A 13,773-nucleotide genomic window follows, 5' to 3' on the forward strand; every position below is an offset into this window, starting at 1 on the left:
TGTGTGTCTGTGGGGGACAACAGGACAGCCCGGCCACGTGCGGAGAGGGCTCGTGGGGCTAGCTGTGATGTTTGCTCCTTGTCCCGTTTGCCTGTTGTAACGAACAGCCACGAATCTTCTTCCCAGCCCGAGTCACGGCATCTGTCCCTGCGTGGCCCCTCCCATCACCCTCCCACCCAGGGGATCACTACCTGGGACTGTGTGTTTGACATTTCCTTGACTAAAAAAAACCCATCATTTCTCCACATGGTGAGTCTTCCCAAACCAGGATGTTGAGTCTCGGGGGAGCCGCTTGTCCCTGCCTCCCGACGGCCCTCCTGGTAGGCAGGGCCCCTGGACAGCTGCCCAGGTCACTCTGTCAGGTGTGCGGTGGGGCGCTGCCCCTATCACTCTATCTGGCCACCGAAACTGTTCTTTGAATTCACTGCCTGCCTTGCCCACTCTCAGCTCTGCGTGGGGAGTGCCTTGGCCCCCAACATCCTGCCGGAGCTGGAGCTGGGGGCCGTGCACGGGTGTCCGAGCTGGGAGGGCCTTCGGGGAGCTCCCCCAAGGGCAGGGTGGGTGGCCTGGCCTCCCCGGGCATCTCTCCTGGGTACCCCTTCAAATATTCGGGTGTTCAGACCTTGGCGGGTCACCGTGTCACTCCCCACAGAGGAGGTGGGACAGCCGTGGCCTTGCCGTGACCGTCCTCTTCAGGGCCTGTCAGGGACAGTCTCCTTTGACGTCGTGAGGTGGGCTAAGGCCTTTGCTGGGGGGGGGGGGGGGCAGACGCAGCGTGAGCCCTGTCGCCAGGCCTGCCGTGGGACCAGGTGGGCCTGCCATCAGCCCCCAGGTGGGAGCATGGACCCCAGCCCCGGTGCGTCCCTGCTGGACGGGCACGAGCCACCCCGGGAGGGCTGTCTGAGCCGGGACTGTGCCCACAAGCCCCCCGTGGGAGGGATGGGGGGCCGCCCACGTCGCGTGGAATCATGCCACACAGAGGGTCCCTGGGCCTGGCAGGCCCCCTGATGATGCCTTGCAAACGGACAAATGATCTCTTCTCCGCCACCGTGGCTCCGACGCGGCCCAGGCCATCTGCCCCCAAGCCCTCCCGGGGCCGGCGAGTCCAGGGCAGGTCTTGGGGAACAGTGGGGATGGACCGCTCACCACTGACCACACCAACCCCCCCCGGGCCCGCCCGCCCCCCCCCCCCCCCCGCACACAACAGTCTGCCCGGCGCCCGAGGCTGTCGGTGGGCAGTGAGGCTGCGCAGAACCAGACCAGACCAGTCATGGGGATTGGAATCCTTTACTGAGCACTTAGACGAGCCCCATCCTCCCTCACTGAGCCGGGAGCTCCGGGCCCTGGTGGGGCACCGGCGGCCTAAGACTCGGACTCGAACATCTTCTTCCTGCCCTCCATGCCAGACTTCTCCTCGATGTTCTTCCGCCAGTCGCCCACGTCGCGCAGGTCCCGCTCCTGGGGACGGGCCAGGACAGGGCTCAGGAGGAGGTTGTGTGTCACCCCTTAGCCTCCCCCCACCCCCCCCCCCCCCCCCGCCCCCAAGGCGGGCAGCGCGGTCGAGCCCCCCCGCAGACACCCCGGGGGCCTGGGGCCGGGCCGCCGCGTACCTTCTCGGTGTCCTCCTTCTTGACCTGCTTCAGGTTGGCCCGAAGGTCCATGCACACCTTGTGCTTGGAGCCCAGCAGCGCCTTGAGCATGGCGTCAGCCGACATGCGCACCCGTCTCAGCGGGGGCCTCTTGAACTTGCCTCTCAGGTCGAACAGCTTCTGGTTCATGTCCTCCAGCTGCCAGCGGGGAAGGGCTGGGTGGGAGGCCGCGCTGGCCAGGCCCCCCGCCCCCTCCCGGCCAGGGCGCCCCTCGCCGTGTCCCGGCCCGCCCCCCCCCCCCCCCCCCCCCCCCCCCCCCCCCGGGGGGGGTCTGGGGGACCCTTTTTTCCATGTCATACTTCTCCTCCTCGGCCGCGTCGATCTTGGCGTGCAGCTGCTTGCAGAGCTCCTGGGGGTGGGGGCAGCGGGTGGGCGGGCCGCTGCCCCCCCGGACCTCCGCCTGCCCTGCCCCCTCTCTCGACCGGTGGGGAGACCGAGGCAGCAGGCAGGGGCGCCGCCGGGGGAGGGTACCTGCACTTCAGACATGGAGCCGGGGACGTGCAGCGGGGGGCAGTGTTCGGACAGGTAGTTCTGCTTCTCAGTCTCACGGCGACTCTCCTCCTTCTCCAGCTCGGTGGCCGCGATCTGGAGCATCACACTCTGCAGGGGGCGGGGTGGGGGGCAGGCCAGTGAGGGGCTGTGGGGGCCTCGCCCCGCGCAGACCCCGGGACGGCCCTCTCTGGGCCAGCGCCTACCTTCAGGTGCTGTCTCCGGGCCGTGATGGCCCTGTTGCGCTTCTGTGGGGCAAGGGGGAGGGGGCAGAGTCAGGGCCAGCCCAGTCCCCAGCACCGCCATATCCCCTCCCGCTCAGCCCGCCCCAGGCCGGTGGGCCCTGTCTAGGAGGCAGCTGGACACCGGGGGCTCCGGAGGCCCCGGTGGGGGGCCGGGCCCAGGACACCTGTACCCAGGTGGCAGGCCGGGTTCAAAGGTTAAGGGGAGGGGAGAAGTGGGAGGTGCAGGGCATCCCTACAGGGCCACGGTTGTGGCGGCGGGGGGCCCCCCCCCCGGGGTGCGAATCGGGAATAAGAAGCGATTCTGGTGACCTGGCCACAGCCTCACTTCCCCTGCCCCACGAGGCACTGGCAGCCACTTCCTGTTTTCGCCCCTGTCCTGGTGGCTGGGTGGGGCTCGTTCGTGGGGGGAGGGCTGGGCAGCTTCCCTCGAGCTCTGACCTTTGATCTATCCCAAGTAGGGGGTCCCATCCCCTCTGTGTCTCATGCCCCCCCCCCAAGTAGGTACTCACCTCCTCACTGTCCCGAGAGTGCAGGTGGGATGGGGGGAGAGAAGACAGAGGTCAGGGCGTGGATGAGGTAGCGTGGGGGCAGGTGGGAGTGGGAGGGGGCCAGGACGGGGGCTGGGGCCCTGTGGTGGGGGAGGGCAGGGGTGGCAGGGGCCCTGGGCTTGGATGGCACTTACTCCCCCATCCTGAAGTCCCGGGCTTAGAGCCTGTGGGAGAGAAAAGGCCGAGGTGTGAGGGCGGTGGCTCCTGTCCTGCCGTGGACACCGGCTGCCCAGGTTGGGGGTGGGGGTGGGGGTGGGGGTGGGGGTGGGGGTGGGGGCAGGCCTCACACCAAGCCTGCCCGTTGCCCTGCCCCCACTCCGACCTCCTTGAGGCTCTGTCTTGGAGTTGCCAGAGTGAGAAGAGGAGAAAGTGTTCCCAGAATGTCCCGGGCAGGGCCCGGAGTGGCCGCAGCTGTCCCTGAGGGAGGGGCGGGACGGGCCAGCGCAGGTGGCCACCAGAGCCATCCAGCTAATTTTAGCTCTGCTCCTTCGGCTTTGGGCCCAAGTGCATGCGAGAAACCACTCCGCGCTTTGGCCTGGGGTCCCTCGACCCGTCAGATCTCCTCCTGGTGTCCCACCCAAGAGTGAGGCCTGCTGATCGGGGGGAGAGGGGGGGCATCCGCGACCCCTGCCGCCCCCAGGCCGTCCCCCGACGCATCTCCGGCTCACGCCCCACACCATGCGAGCCCCCGAGAGAGGGCTGCTGGAGGCGGCCCCCAGCCCCCAGGCCCCCACGCAGGGACCTCATCCTGCAAACAAGCTCCAGAAGCGCCTGTCCTGGCCTCTGCCGGCCGGGCTGGCCTCACCTAGTGTCTGAGCAGCAGCGTGAGGAGCGAGGTCAGGCCGCAGCGGCAAGTTGGGCTGGTGGGCCCAGGGGGAGGGGTATAAATGGCCTCCCCCAGGCTGGGCCCCTGCTCAGAAAGGGCATGGAGCCCTCCTCAGACCAATGGGGGCACAGGGGCCTCCCCACCTGCCCAGGCCGCCTGGCCCGGCCCAGCCGCGTGCTGTCATCCAGTCCAAGAAGTCTTGGCGGTGGGGGGGGGGGGGCGGTGGGGGGTGTGCACCGAGGTTGGGTTGCTCTATTTAGGGCTCAGTGACGAGTTCGAGAAGCCTCCCTTGTTCTTGCAAGGAGCCTGTGGTCAGCTGTACTTGGCCTCGCCGGGCCACCTCGGGGCACACGGCTCGAGGTCAGCTGAGGGGTCACTCTGGTCCTAAGTCAGGGTCCACACTGCGCTTTCCCCACAGTTTCCCCCTGGCGGCAGGCTTCCTGGAGGGAGCAGTGCCCTGCATCTCACTGCTGCCTCCCAGCCGGGCCGGGCATCTCAGGCACGAGCTGGCCACATCCCTTCCTTTCCCCAAGGCCCAGACCCCCAAACACGGCCTTGCAGCAGTGGCCAGGGCCCTCCGGGTGGGGGCTGGCCTCCCCTAGGTGGGATCCCACCCTCCCTCCTGGGAGAAGAAGGGAGGGCGCCTGGACGTGCAGCCGGCCGGAACACCCTGCCCTGGGGTGGTTCCTGGCTCATTCGAACGAACGCGTCCTTCAACCCGCGGATGGCGACACCACCGCCTGGGAACCTCTCCCTGACCCGAGGGGGCCTGGGGCCCGCCCGGCTGCCCGGGACTGAGCCCCCTCCCCCGGCCCCACACTGCCCCGGGGCCCCCCACCCAGCAGAGACATCCGGAGGAGCAGGACTTGGCATCCTCTGAGCTGGGGGTGCGTGGCCCCAGGCCTGCCGGCCTCACGGGCCACAGGGAGGGTCAGGGGAGCTAAAGCCGTCCAGATGTGTGGGGGGTTAGCCCTGCACTCCTGGCCGGGGCTGAGCCCCCGAAGGCCGGAGGAGGCTTCCGAAGGTATCTACTGCCCCCTGCCGTCTGGAAGAGGCGGCCCTACAGCGGCCTTTGGAAGGTTTGGGGCCCTGTGCGGTGGCGGGGGGGGGGGGGGGGGAGCGGGGGGCGAAGCGGGCCCCCCCCCCCAGGTTGGAGTCCTTTCCCTCCACCATCACCACCCCCCAAATGCCTCCTCATCACCCACACTGTCCCCACGGGGCCGGCTCCAGCCTACCTCCCACCACGCTGTCCCTGCAGCCCCACTGACAGAGAGGGCTCCCTACCTTTCCACACCGTCCCCGTGGGGCCTGGAGGGGACCCCTTCACCCCCTGAGGCCTCGGGTCCTTTCCCCACAGAGGTGACGGCGGAACCCCTGCCCCGACCGTGTCCCCGAGGGCTCAGGAAAGACACAGTACGGCAACGGGAGGAGGTGTTTATTAGTGGTCCCGCGGGGCGCCGTGGACAGGCGTCCACACCGCAGCCTGGGAGGCCGAGGCCCGAGGGCGCTTTCAGGAGCCAGGCAAGGGCAGGTGCAGGCAGGGCTTCAGGGCCAGGGCTCCGTCCACCTCCCCGGCGGGCCGCAGGCGGTGCCACTGGGCAACAGGCCGCCGGGCGTGGGCCAGCATGTCGGCCCAGTGCCGCAGGGCCTGGCCCGAGGCCCGCGCGCCCAGCAGCACCTCGCCCACGGGCTCGGCCCGGAAGTGCGGGCCCCGGGCCCAGACGGCCAGCACCAGGTCCACGCTCTGGGCAGAGGCGGGCAGAAGGGCAGGGAGGGAGAGGAAGACAGGGGTCAGCTTGGCCCCAAGGGTGGGGGTGGGGCCGCCCCACCCACCCCTTTCTCCAGGCAGCCCACCTGGACCTGGCTGAAAGGCACGAGGAAGGTGAAGGCCTCGTTGAAGTAGGGGGCGGCCGTGCCCTTCCGAGCCGAGGTCTTTCTCTTCTTCCACTTCCTCTGGTTCAGCATGAGCTGGACCTTCACGTAGGGGTCTGGGCAGGCAGAAGGGGTCAGAAGGCCTCCCGGGTCCCAGGGCCAAGCACAGGGCTCCCTCTCTCTCCATGTGCAAGGGGCAGGGAGGGCTCTCACCTGCCAGTCCCGGGCTCAGGCCTCGGGCCTCCAGCACGACGACGGTCAGCCGGCCCGAGCCGGGCACGTACCGGAGCGAGAGGCACAGCCCACCCAAGGGCTCGGGCTGTGGGCAGCGAGATGGGGGGGCCTCGGTCTCCACCGCCCCCCGACCCCCGGGGCGCCCCGGGCAGGGCCAGGCCAGAGTCCGGCAGTCCCTGGGCTCACCTCGGTGGTGCCCGGCGGGCCCAGCTGGTACCACTGCTCTAGGACGTGCTGCGGGTCCACGGTGCCCAGCGGCAGGCGGAGCTCAGCCAGCGGCTCGTGGGCAGAGAACCGCCTGAAGCTTAGCACCTGCACCCATAGGGCGGTCCGAGCCAGCTCGCGCTGCGGCACCTGCAGGAGAGCGTGTGAGCGGGCCCCCCTCGCCCCGGCCCCGGCCCCCCGCGCCTCCCCCACCCCAGCCCAGACGCACGTGGAAGCGGCAGGTCTCCTGGAACGTGGGGCACAGCGTGCCACGGTGCACCCTGGTCTCGTGCGTGTGCCCCGCCCCCGTGGAGAGGCTGACGCGGGCGTAGGGGTCTGCCGTGCCGCCCGGGCCCCCGGCCCTCAGGTCTGCGGCCTGCCTGAGGCCCACCTGGATCTGGGAGCCAGGGGCTGCTCAGCCGGGGGCCGTCCCCGGGGCGGCCCCGCGCCCAGCGCCCGCCCGGCACCCTTCTCCCCTCCACACACCCCGCGGACCCTCTGGGCCTGCAAAGGGGGCCCCTCACCTCCTGGCTTCCAAAGTCATACCCCAGGGAGAGCAGCAGGCGTCCCCAGTGCCGGGGGCCCCCGGGGGCAGACTCCGAGCTCTCCACGTCCGGCTGCACCTGGGGCGGGTGGGGACAGGAGGCGGGGGCTGCTGGGACCGGGCCTCCCGGGCCCCAGCCCCAGGTCTGCGGTCCAAGCACCTACCTCCAGACCGGGCCACAGAAGAGCTCATATCCTCGGTTCTGTGGCACAGGCCTTAACAGATGTGCCTCCCCCACATCCGTTCTTGCAGCACTGCCCTCCTCAAGGACCTTCCGTGGCTCCCCATGGCCCGACCCCTGGGGCCGGCGCTCGGGGCCTCCCTCCTACACTGCCTTCCTCTCGCCTCTGCTCATCACTTCCCCCGGCCGGGAGGGTCCTCCCTGCCTGGGCCTTGAGCCGCCCTCTGGGACTGAGCAGCTCGCAGCTGGTGCTCCTCACCAGGTGGATGCTGGTGGTGCCCTGAGGGCCGCCCAGGCCCACAGCCTCCTGGCCCCTGGGCTTCTTCCTGCAGCCCTGGCGGCAGCAGCAACAGGCAACACAGAGGAGGCAGGACACGGCGAGGACGCCGGCAGCCACAGCGACGGCCGTGAGCGCCCAGCTGGGCCCTGGGGGAGGGCGCAGAAAGGGGCCTGAGGTGCATCCGCGGACAGCAGCTGCCCCCACCGGGCCCGCCATCCCCACTCCCCTGCTGGGCATCCCGCAGCTCACAGGGGAGCCTGGCGACGAGGTCCGGAATGAGCCCGGGTACAGTTGTGGTGCCCGCCGGGGCCAGGGTGCTGTGGGCGTCTGGGGGGCGCCCCATCTCCCCTTCCTGCTGGCCTGGAGCAGAGCGCCCGGGTCACGCCCAGGGACGGCCCCGCGGCCCCCAGCCCCACTGCCCCATCTGCCCAGCAGCATCAGCCCAGGGTTTGCCTGGGCAAGGAGGCCGCCTGGGGTGGCCGGGGGCAAGGGCTCTGAGTGGAGCCAAGGGAGAGAGGCCCCGGCCAGATGGCCGGCTCAGCAGACACAGGCCCAGCCTCCTGGCCGCCTCCCCAGCCCCCAGCCCCCAGCCCAGCAGGCCAGGCCTTCCTCATTGCAGAGCCTCTTCCTCCAGGAAGCCCCCTCCCTCCAGGCCTCTCTCCCCTGGGCCCTGGGATCTGCCTGGGGGCTGTCGCTGGGGTCCCGGTTCACCCCCGCCCTGACCTCAGGCCTGCCACGGTTCTCCGTCACACAGGTGGAGCCTGTTCACACATGAGGGGCGGCGGGGGGGGGGGGGGGCCTCCAGCCCGGGAAGTAACCTGGGAGCGTGGGGGTGGGGGCTCTGAGGGACCGGGGCTCTGTTGAGGTCATGGGGGCAAGCAGGGGGAGCGGTGGGGGTCGACTGCTGGGGGGAGCTGGTCCGAGCAAGCCCGGGCTGGAGATGCGTTCCTGGCCTGGGCGCCACGCCAGCCACGCCTGGGGAGAAGGGTGAGGTGGGGGCAGGCAGGGACAGGGTGAAGCTGGGAGAGGCCAGAACATTCCTTGCAAACTGACTCAGCAGCCACTGCCCGGACCTGCCCACCTGCCGACCTGCCACCCTTCTTGATGGTGGGAGCGGGGTGGGCCTGGTGTAGCCTCCCTGCCAGGGGTCTGGGGTGGGAGCACACCCACGTCAGGGACGTGGGGCTCTGAGCTGGGGGCCGGTGCCACGACGGGGCGTCCTGGGACCCCAGACCCACGGAAGTCTCTCTCTGGCTCAGCTCCTCCCCCCCCCCAACCCCCCCGGGGAGCGCTGGTGGCCAAAGTCACGGTTCTGGCCACCAGGGACCGCCTCCTGTTTGTCCACAAGAGCCAGGCAGGGCCACCCCCTCCAGGAATCACCAGGCACCCGGCCTGGATCCCCTCGCTCCTGCACGGCGCCCAGGCCTCACTCCCAGAGCCACCCCAGCCCTTCCGTGTGCTGTGGACGGAGCCTCTGCTCAAAGAGGCGGGGAAGCACCCAGACCCCAGGTGGCCCGGCCCCCAGGCCCGGCTCTGTCACCCCTGCAGGGGCTGTGTGCATGCTGTCCCCGCGAGGCCTCTCACAGACCCGTAGGCGAAGGGAGAGGAGCAGAGGCCCAGGCCCGTGGAGCCACAGCACCAAGAAGGGACGTGGCTGAAGGTCCCGCACGCAGAGGGAAGGGCCCCGGGCCTGGTCCAACGCCTGCCGTCGCGCTCTGGAAATTGTAACCGTTTTGAACAAGGGGCTGCAAGTTTTCTGCACGGGCCCCACCGAGTATGGAGACGGGAGTGGCCGGGGGCCCCTCGGGTGAGCCCCTGCCGTGGAAGCTCACAGGTGCCCGGGTCCCATGTCCCCTGAAGGACGCTCCCAGGTCTGCTCGATGGCCTGAGGGCTTCCGGGGGGTCGGAGCGCCCAGCTCCCCGGGAGCCAACCTTCCGGAAACGCCAGGGCCTGTGTGTTCTGGGATTGGAACAGCTCCACTGGAGGTGTTTATGGTGGAGAATTCCAGACGGGTTGTCGGCTGGAGAATCCCGGCGCGTGCGTGCCCGTGTGTGCGCACACCTGCGGGTGTAGGTGTGTGCGTGTGCCCCTCCCCCCGCCCCTGCACGCGGGCGGGGGCGGGGGCGGGCGCCGGCACCCACGCACAAATACTGCTCGCCTGGCAGGATTCCTGGGCCGGCCTGGGGAAGGTTGACCCCAGGACCGCAGGAGGTGCCTGGAAGCTGGCCCTAGAGGGTCCCAGGACCCTGGGCAGGCTGGCCTCAAGGGCTGCAGGACCCCAAGGCCTGGGAGAGGCACAGGGTCCCTCAGGACCGCCAGGCCCCCCCGGTGGTCCAGGTTCAGGAAGGCGCGCCGCCGCCAGGTGGCGCCGGTCGCTCCACTGGACCCAGCCGGCAGGTCCGGCCTCTGGGAAAGTGCCCGGGAACCCCGGGGGGGCGGATACCCGAGGGCGACTCTTGGGGGCCATGGGAGGGCTGTCCGGCTCTCCTACCCCAGCGCCCCCCGCCGCCCTCCGGGCCTGGAGCCACCTCCGGGAGGGGCCTTCCCGCCTACAGCCCAGGAGGCCGGAGGTCCCTCCCGGGTTCCACCCCTGCTCCCTCTTCTGTGACCCGGCGGGGAAAAGCCTCTCTAGTGCTAAGGCTCTTTTTCCCCAGGAAGGGGGCTGGGCATCCTTCCTAAGTGGAGTCCCTGTCCCGGCCACCCGCTGTGGGACACGCCCTCCCACCGCTGTGCAGATCCGGCCTCAGGGCTCCTTGCGGAGCAGGACGGCCTCGTGGCCACCTGCGTGCACGGACCCAGCTTGGCTCCCACTGCTCTGTGCTGAAGCTCGATGTTCCTTCCATGCCACCCCACCCTGGGCGGATATTCTTCCAGGCCTGTGTGAGCCCCACCTCCTCCAGGAAGCCCTCCCCGTGACTCCCCACCCTCCGACCACCTGACCTGCCAGGCCGTTTGTGCTGGGTCCACCCTGCCTCTCCCACTCGGGAGCCCCGACTCTGCCAGGCGGAGGGGTCCACGTCAGCCTGGGGCTGGGCACCCACGGAAGTCAAGCCAACCGCTGCCCCCCATCAACAGCCCAGCTGGCATTGTTCGTACTGTGGGAGGGAGCAAGTCTCCCCCCTCGGGAAGAGCAGGGCTCCCCCAGACGTTGTTGGGGTGACAGTCACCACCCGCCCCCTCCGCCCCGGTGTAGAAAATTCTCACCTGCTGCCTGAACTTCCTGCGGCCGGCCTGGCCTCCAGGCCTCCTCTCTACCTAGCACACGCAAGGACTGTGAGCTCGGAGCCGTGGCCAGGCCTCCAGTGAATGAGAGAGTCTGCTGGGTGGGGGAGGGATGTGAGAGGCAGGGCTCCGGGGAGCCCCACCTCAAGGCCGGAACTGCTGGCCCTCAGGAATCAGGGAACTCCCTTGGGAGGAGGGTCCCCCCTGAGACCCAGGTACCAGGCGTCCAGGCTCCGGGCCACCTCCAGGGGTCCCTCCAGGGGACGCGGGGGCATTTCTGGTCCTCCGGAGGCCTGGCAATAAGGGGTTGACTGCCCACCTGGGCTGAACACTGGGCAGCGGGAGGGAGGGACGGCCGGACCCGGTCTGAGAAGGTTCTGCACCCCTAGGAGGGTGTCCTGAGCCCCAGGGACGTCTGGGTCTGGAGGAGCACAGCTTTCTGGTGGTACCGGAAAAGGCACAAGGCCACAACCCGGCCAGAACCGCGCGGCTCGTGCTGGGCAGGGCTGGCCCGGACGCACTGTCACGTGGGCAAGCCGTCACCAGGCCACTATCTGGGTCTGCCTTGCCCTGCTGACTCCTGGGCTTCTGGACGTCACTCCATCCGTGCCTGTGCCCCCGGCGAGACTGGCCTGTCCTCAGAGCTCTGGGTTTCTGTTGGACCAGTCCCCCCCCCCCGTCCAGGGGCTCGGCGCTTTCTCCTGGTCCTACCCGGCGATGGGGATTTGGGAGAAGTGGCTGACACCTCGGGGCCACGGGAGCAGGCCGTTGGGGGGCAGGCAGGCGCCCGTGCTCCGGGGGAAAGCAGCAAGGCCGGCCGCACGTGCCGTGGGGCCCTGGTGTGGAGTGAGCACATGTGCCCCGTGCGCCGCTCCCCTCCAGCCCCACTGTAGGGCCTTTGTGCCTGTCCCAGGACACGGGCGCCTCCACGGCGAGACGGGCGTCTGAGCGTCCAGGGCAGGAAGGGGAAAACCAAACAGAGCTGGCAGCCCCCGGCCAGCCCTGCGGCCCCCGAGACGGCGGCTTGGCAGCCGACAGCCGCACGGAGACCCTGGCGGGGCTCCTGGACGGGGGTGCTTCCTTTGAGGCTGCCTGGGGAATGTTTGAGGTTGGAACTCAGGGCGAACGCTGGCTCGGGGTGGCCGGGAGCTGCTGGCACAGAAGCGTGAGACGTGCCAGGACGGCACGCGTGCACCCTGCCCGCGCTGACCCCGGCCGCCGCCCCCCCCTCCCCGTTCCCGCGGGCCCTGCGCGCTCACCTTGCCCCAGACCTGTGACCCACGCCGCCTCTGCCCCCTTCCTCTGGGAGTCTGTGGGCTGCCTGGATTTCTGGGGGTGTGACTCCCACTCTGTGGACGGTCTGGGTGGATATTCCCCGTTCACCTGGACGCTCAGGGGACACCCACTTCCGCGGCTGACTGCGAGCGCAGCTTGTAATCCAGCTCCCAGGTCCGAAAACCGGGATTCTCCGTGACCCGGGCCCTGGGGGCCCCTCCTGGGACCATGGCGGCCAAGGCCCGGTGGGCCCCCTTCTCCTGCTCACCGGTTGGCCCCGTGGGCACCTGAGTCCTGCACTGACATGTCTCCCGTGGGCCTGAGTGCTGGGCCAGGCCCCCCCCAGTGGCCTCGTTCCTGTGGCTCGGACGCCCTGTGCTCGGGCACCCCTACCTGCGCATATCACCCTCGTCTGTGGTCGTGTGCGCCATTCATCTGTGTGCTGGGCCTGCCCAGGTGTCTGGGACACCTGTCCTAGGCCTCCCGCGAGCTCAGAATGATGGGGTCATGCCTGGGGTCTTGAACCCCATTACAGAGCGTGTGGAAGCGGAACATCCACATCATTCTGAGTGTCTGGGTTCTGAACCCCGTTCACTGCAGTGTACGGGTCCCGTACCCCATGAGCCTGAGTGGGTCCGGAACCCCGTTGGTCGGAGCGCCTGGGCTCCCGTACCCTCCTCTGCCCAAGAGCCGAACTGCCCACCCCACGTCTACAGCCTGGTGGCCGGTCACGGAAAACTCGTGGATTCTGCTCTGGAGGCTCTGCGGACCGTAGCCCATTCCCTGGGGCCTCGGGGTGACTCCTATACCTGCCCACCCTCTGGGCCTCTCTGTAGCCCGAGGGGGTACACCCCTCAGCCCGGAAAACTAAGGACCCAGAGCCCCACTCGTGCCTCACCTGGGCGCCTCGGGCCCCAGGCCTGTAACACCTGCTCTTGAGAGCCGGGTCCCGGGAGGTGGCGGCCTCCTGCTCCTGCCTGCGAGTCTGACGGCCTCGTCTGGGTCCCCGCAGCTGGCGTCTCCCCGCCCCGCTTCTGCGTGGCTCTGGGCGACTGGCCTGTCCTGCCGTCAGCTCACCTGAGGGCTGAGAGATCCTCCCTCGTTCACCTGAACGGATGGGGGCCGGGGTCCTACCGCCCCGAATCTCCGGATTCCACCACCCTCCTCTGAATTAGGGTCCGGCCCTCTATTCCCCCTTCTTCCTAGTGTGGCCACACCGTTCACGTGAAGGCTTGGGCCCTGGGGACCCACGGCTCTGAGTCTCTGAGTGTCCGCACAGCCTGTGCCCCACTCCCCCAAACATCTCAGTGACCTGCCAGTGACCTGAAAGTACTGTGCCCCCAGTTTCCAGGGCCCCTGGGCCACCCACCCCCAGCCCTGGGCATCGGCGAGCCGGCTCCCGCGCGGCACGACTGAAGTCGTCAGGATCTCGGGCGGCCTAGCCCCCAGCACCCGCCGCTCACGTAGGCCTGAGGTGTCTCTGGACGTCTGGTGCCCGGTCAGGGGCGTCTGGCCCGGGGGAGCCCGTCCAGGCCTGTCCCGGCGTCTCTGTGCCGGGCTGGTGCTCGGTCCACACGGGCTGCTCCCTGCCATCTAAACGTCAGTGCCCCTCCCTTGGGGGGTCTGAAGCCCCCACACTGCCCAGAACGTCTGAGGGATGTGACCCCGCATACGGAAGGTCTGGGACCTGCACCCCCTGACGGTGCACAGACACATCCAGGAGCCTGGAGACGCCCTGATGGTGAGCGCCTGCTTGCTCACCGGGGTGTGCTGACTGCAGGTTCGCACCCCCCCTCCCGAGGGCCCGCACCCCACGCGCTCTTGCCCTGGTCCCCTTTCGCCAGGGCTTTTCGCAGCGTGTGCTCTCAGCGGCGGCACCCCACACCTCCCAGAGGCCCTGCCAGCCGGCTCCAAGTTCCACCGCGTCTTTGGACGCCTGGGGCCCATTCACGGCTGTCCGGCCTGTGTGAGCCCATTCATCTTGTCCCAGCGCCTGTGTGCTCTATTCATGCGTGGCTCTGGGCAGACTGCACCCCGTCCGCCCACGTCTCAAAGACAGGCTGTGCTTTGTCGCCTCTGTTCCAGGAACAGCTGTCCTGCAGCCAGCAGGCACATTCCGGGCTTTGGCTGGATGCCAATGCAAACCCTGGCATCGCTGGCCGGGCGGCGAGCGGGGGCAGGGGTGGGGAGTGACCGTGCGGAG

At 69.4% G+C, this 13,773-nt stretch overlaps 2 protein-coding genes across 5 annotated transcripts; both read right to left on the bottom strand.

Moving 5' to 3' along the window:
• Nucleotides 1–1,271: 1,271 nt before the first annotated feature.
• Nucleotides 1,272–3,832, bottom strand: TNNI2 (troponin I2, fast skeletal type). The gene is made up of 8 exons (XM_040465883.1): nucleotides 3,737–3,832; nucleotides 3,066–3,095; nucleotides 2,893–2,899; nucleotides 2,345–2,386; nucleotides 2,121–2,249; nucleotides 1,920–1,998; nucleotides 1,611–1,798; nucleotides 1,272–1,458 (listed from the first exon to the last, which is right to left on the bottom strand). Exons 2-8 carry the CDS (start codon nucleotides 3,071–3,073, stop codon nucleotides 1,363–1,365), a joined length of 549 nt encoding a protein of 182 aa, XP_040321817.1. The 5' UTR covers nucleotides 3,074–3,095; nucleotides 3,737–3,832; the 3' UTR covers nucleotides 1,272–1,362.
• Nucleotides 3,833–5,175: 1,343 nt separating this feature from the next.
• Nucleotides 5,176–10,836, bottom strand: SYT8 (synaptotagmin 8). 4 transcript variants are annotated; one of them, XM_040465878.1, is made up of 11 exons: nucleotides 10,615–10,836; nucleotides 10,278–10,389; nucleotides 10,014–10,069; nucleotides 7,322–7,432; nucleotides 7,052–7,218; nucleotides 6,592–6,690; nucleotides 6,297–6,464; nucleotides 6,050–6,217; nucleotides 5,843–5,948; nucleotides 5,612–5,745; nucleotides 5,176–5,501 (listed from the first exon to the last, which is right to left on the bottom strand). In XM_040465878.1, exons 4-11 carry the CDS (start codon nucleotides 7,413–7,415, stop codon nucleotides 5,268–5,270), a joined length of 1,170 nt encoding a protein of 389 aa, XP_040321812.1. In that variant the 5' UTR covers nucleotides 7,416–7,432; nucleotides 10,014–10,069; nucleotides 10,278–10,389; nucleotides 10,615–10,836; the 3' UTR covers nucleotides 5,176–5,267. The 4 variants fall into 4 exon arrangements, with proteins under 4 accessions (XP_040321812.1, XP_040321813.1, XP_040321810.1 ...); XM_040465879.1 differs by having other exon boundaries at nucleotides 10,014–10,102; XM_040465876.1 differs by lacking the exon at nucleotides 10,014–10,069 and having other exon boundaries at nucleotides 10,615–10,834.
• Nucleotides 10,837–13,773: the final 2,937 nt, after the last annotated feature.

Source organism: Herpailurus yagouaroundi, unplaced genomic scaffold (genome assembly GCF_014898765.1).
Source record: "Herpailurus yagouaroundi ecotype Mexico unplaced genomic scaffold, PumYag 569, whole genome shotgun sequence".
In the NCBI taxonomy this organism is placed as follows: Eukaryota; Metazoa; Chordata; class Mammalia; order Carnivora; family Felidae; genus Herpailurus; species Herpailurus yagouaroundi.

Excerpts from the sequence above, each read along its gene's own strand:
- TNNI2 (XM_040465883.1), bottom strand. Across the intron at positions 1,999-2,120 it reads GCTCCATGTCTGAAGTGCAG|GAGCTCTGCAAGCAGCTGCA; the intron begins GTACCCTCCCCC and ends CCCCACCCCCAG. Across the intron at positions 1,799-1,919 it reads GGAAAAAAGGGTCCCCCAGA|CCCGCTGGCAGCTGGAGGAC; the intron begins CCCCCCCCGGGG and ends ACCCAGCCCTTC.
- SYT8 (XM_040465878.1), bottom strand. The coding sequence starts at position 7,415 with ATGGGGCGCCCCCCAGACGCCCACAGCACCCTGGCCCCGGCGGGCACC. Across the intron at positions 6,465-6,591 it reads ATGACTTTGGAAGCCAGGAG|ATCCAGGTGGGCCTCAGGCA; the intron begins GTGAGGGGCCCC and ends CCTGGCTCCCAG. Across the intron at positions 6,218-6,296 it reads AGGAGACCTGCCGCTTCCAC|GTGCCGCAGCGCGAGCTGGC; the intron begins GTGCGTCTGGGC and ends GCTCTCCTGCAG.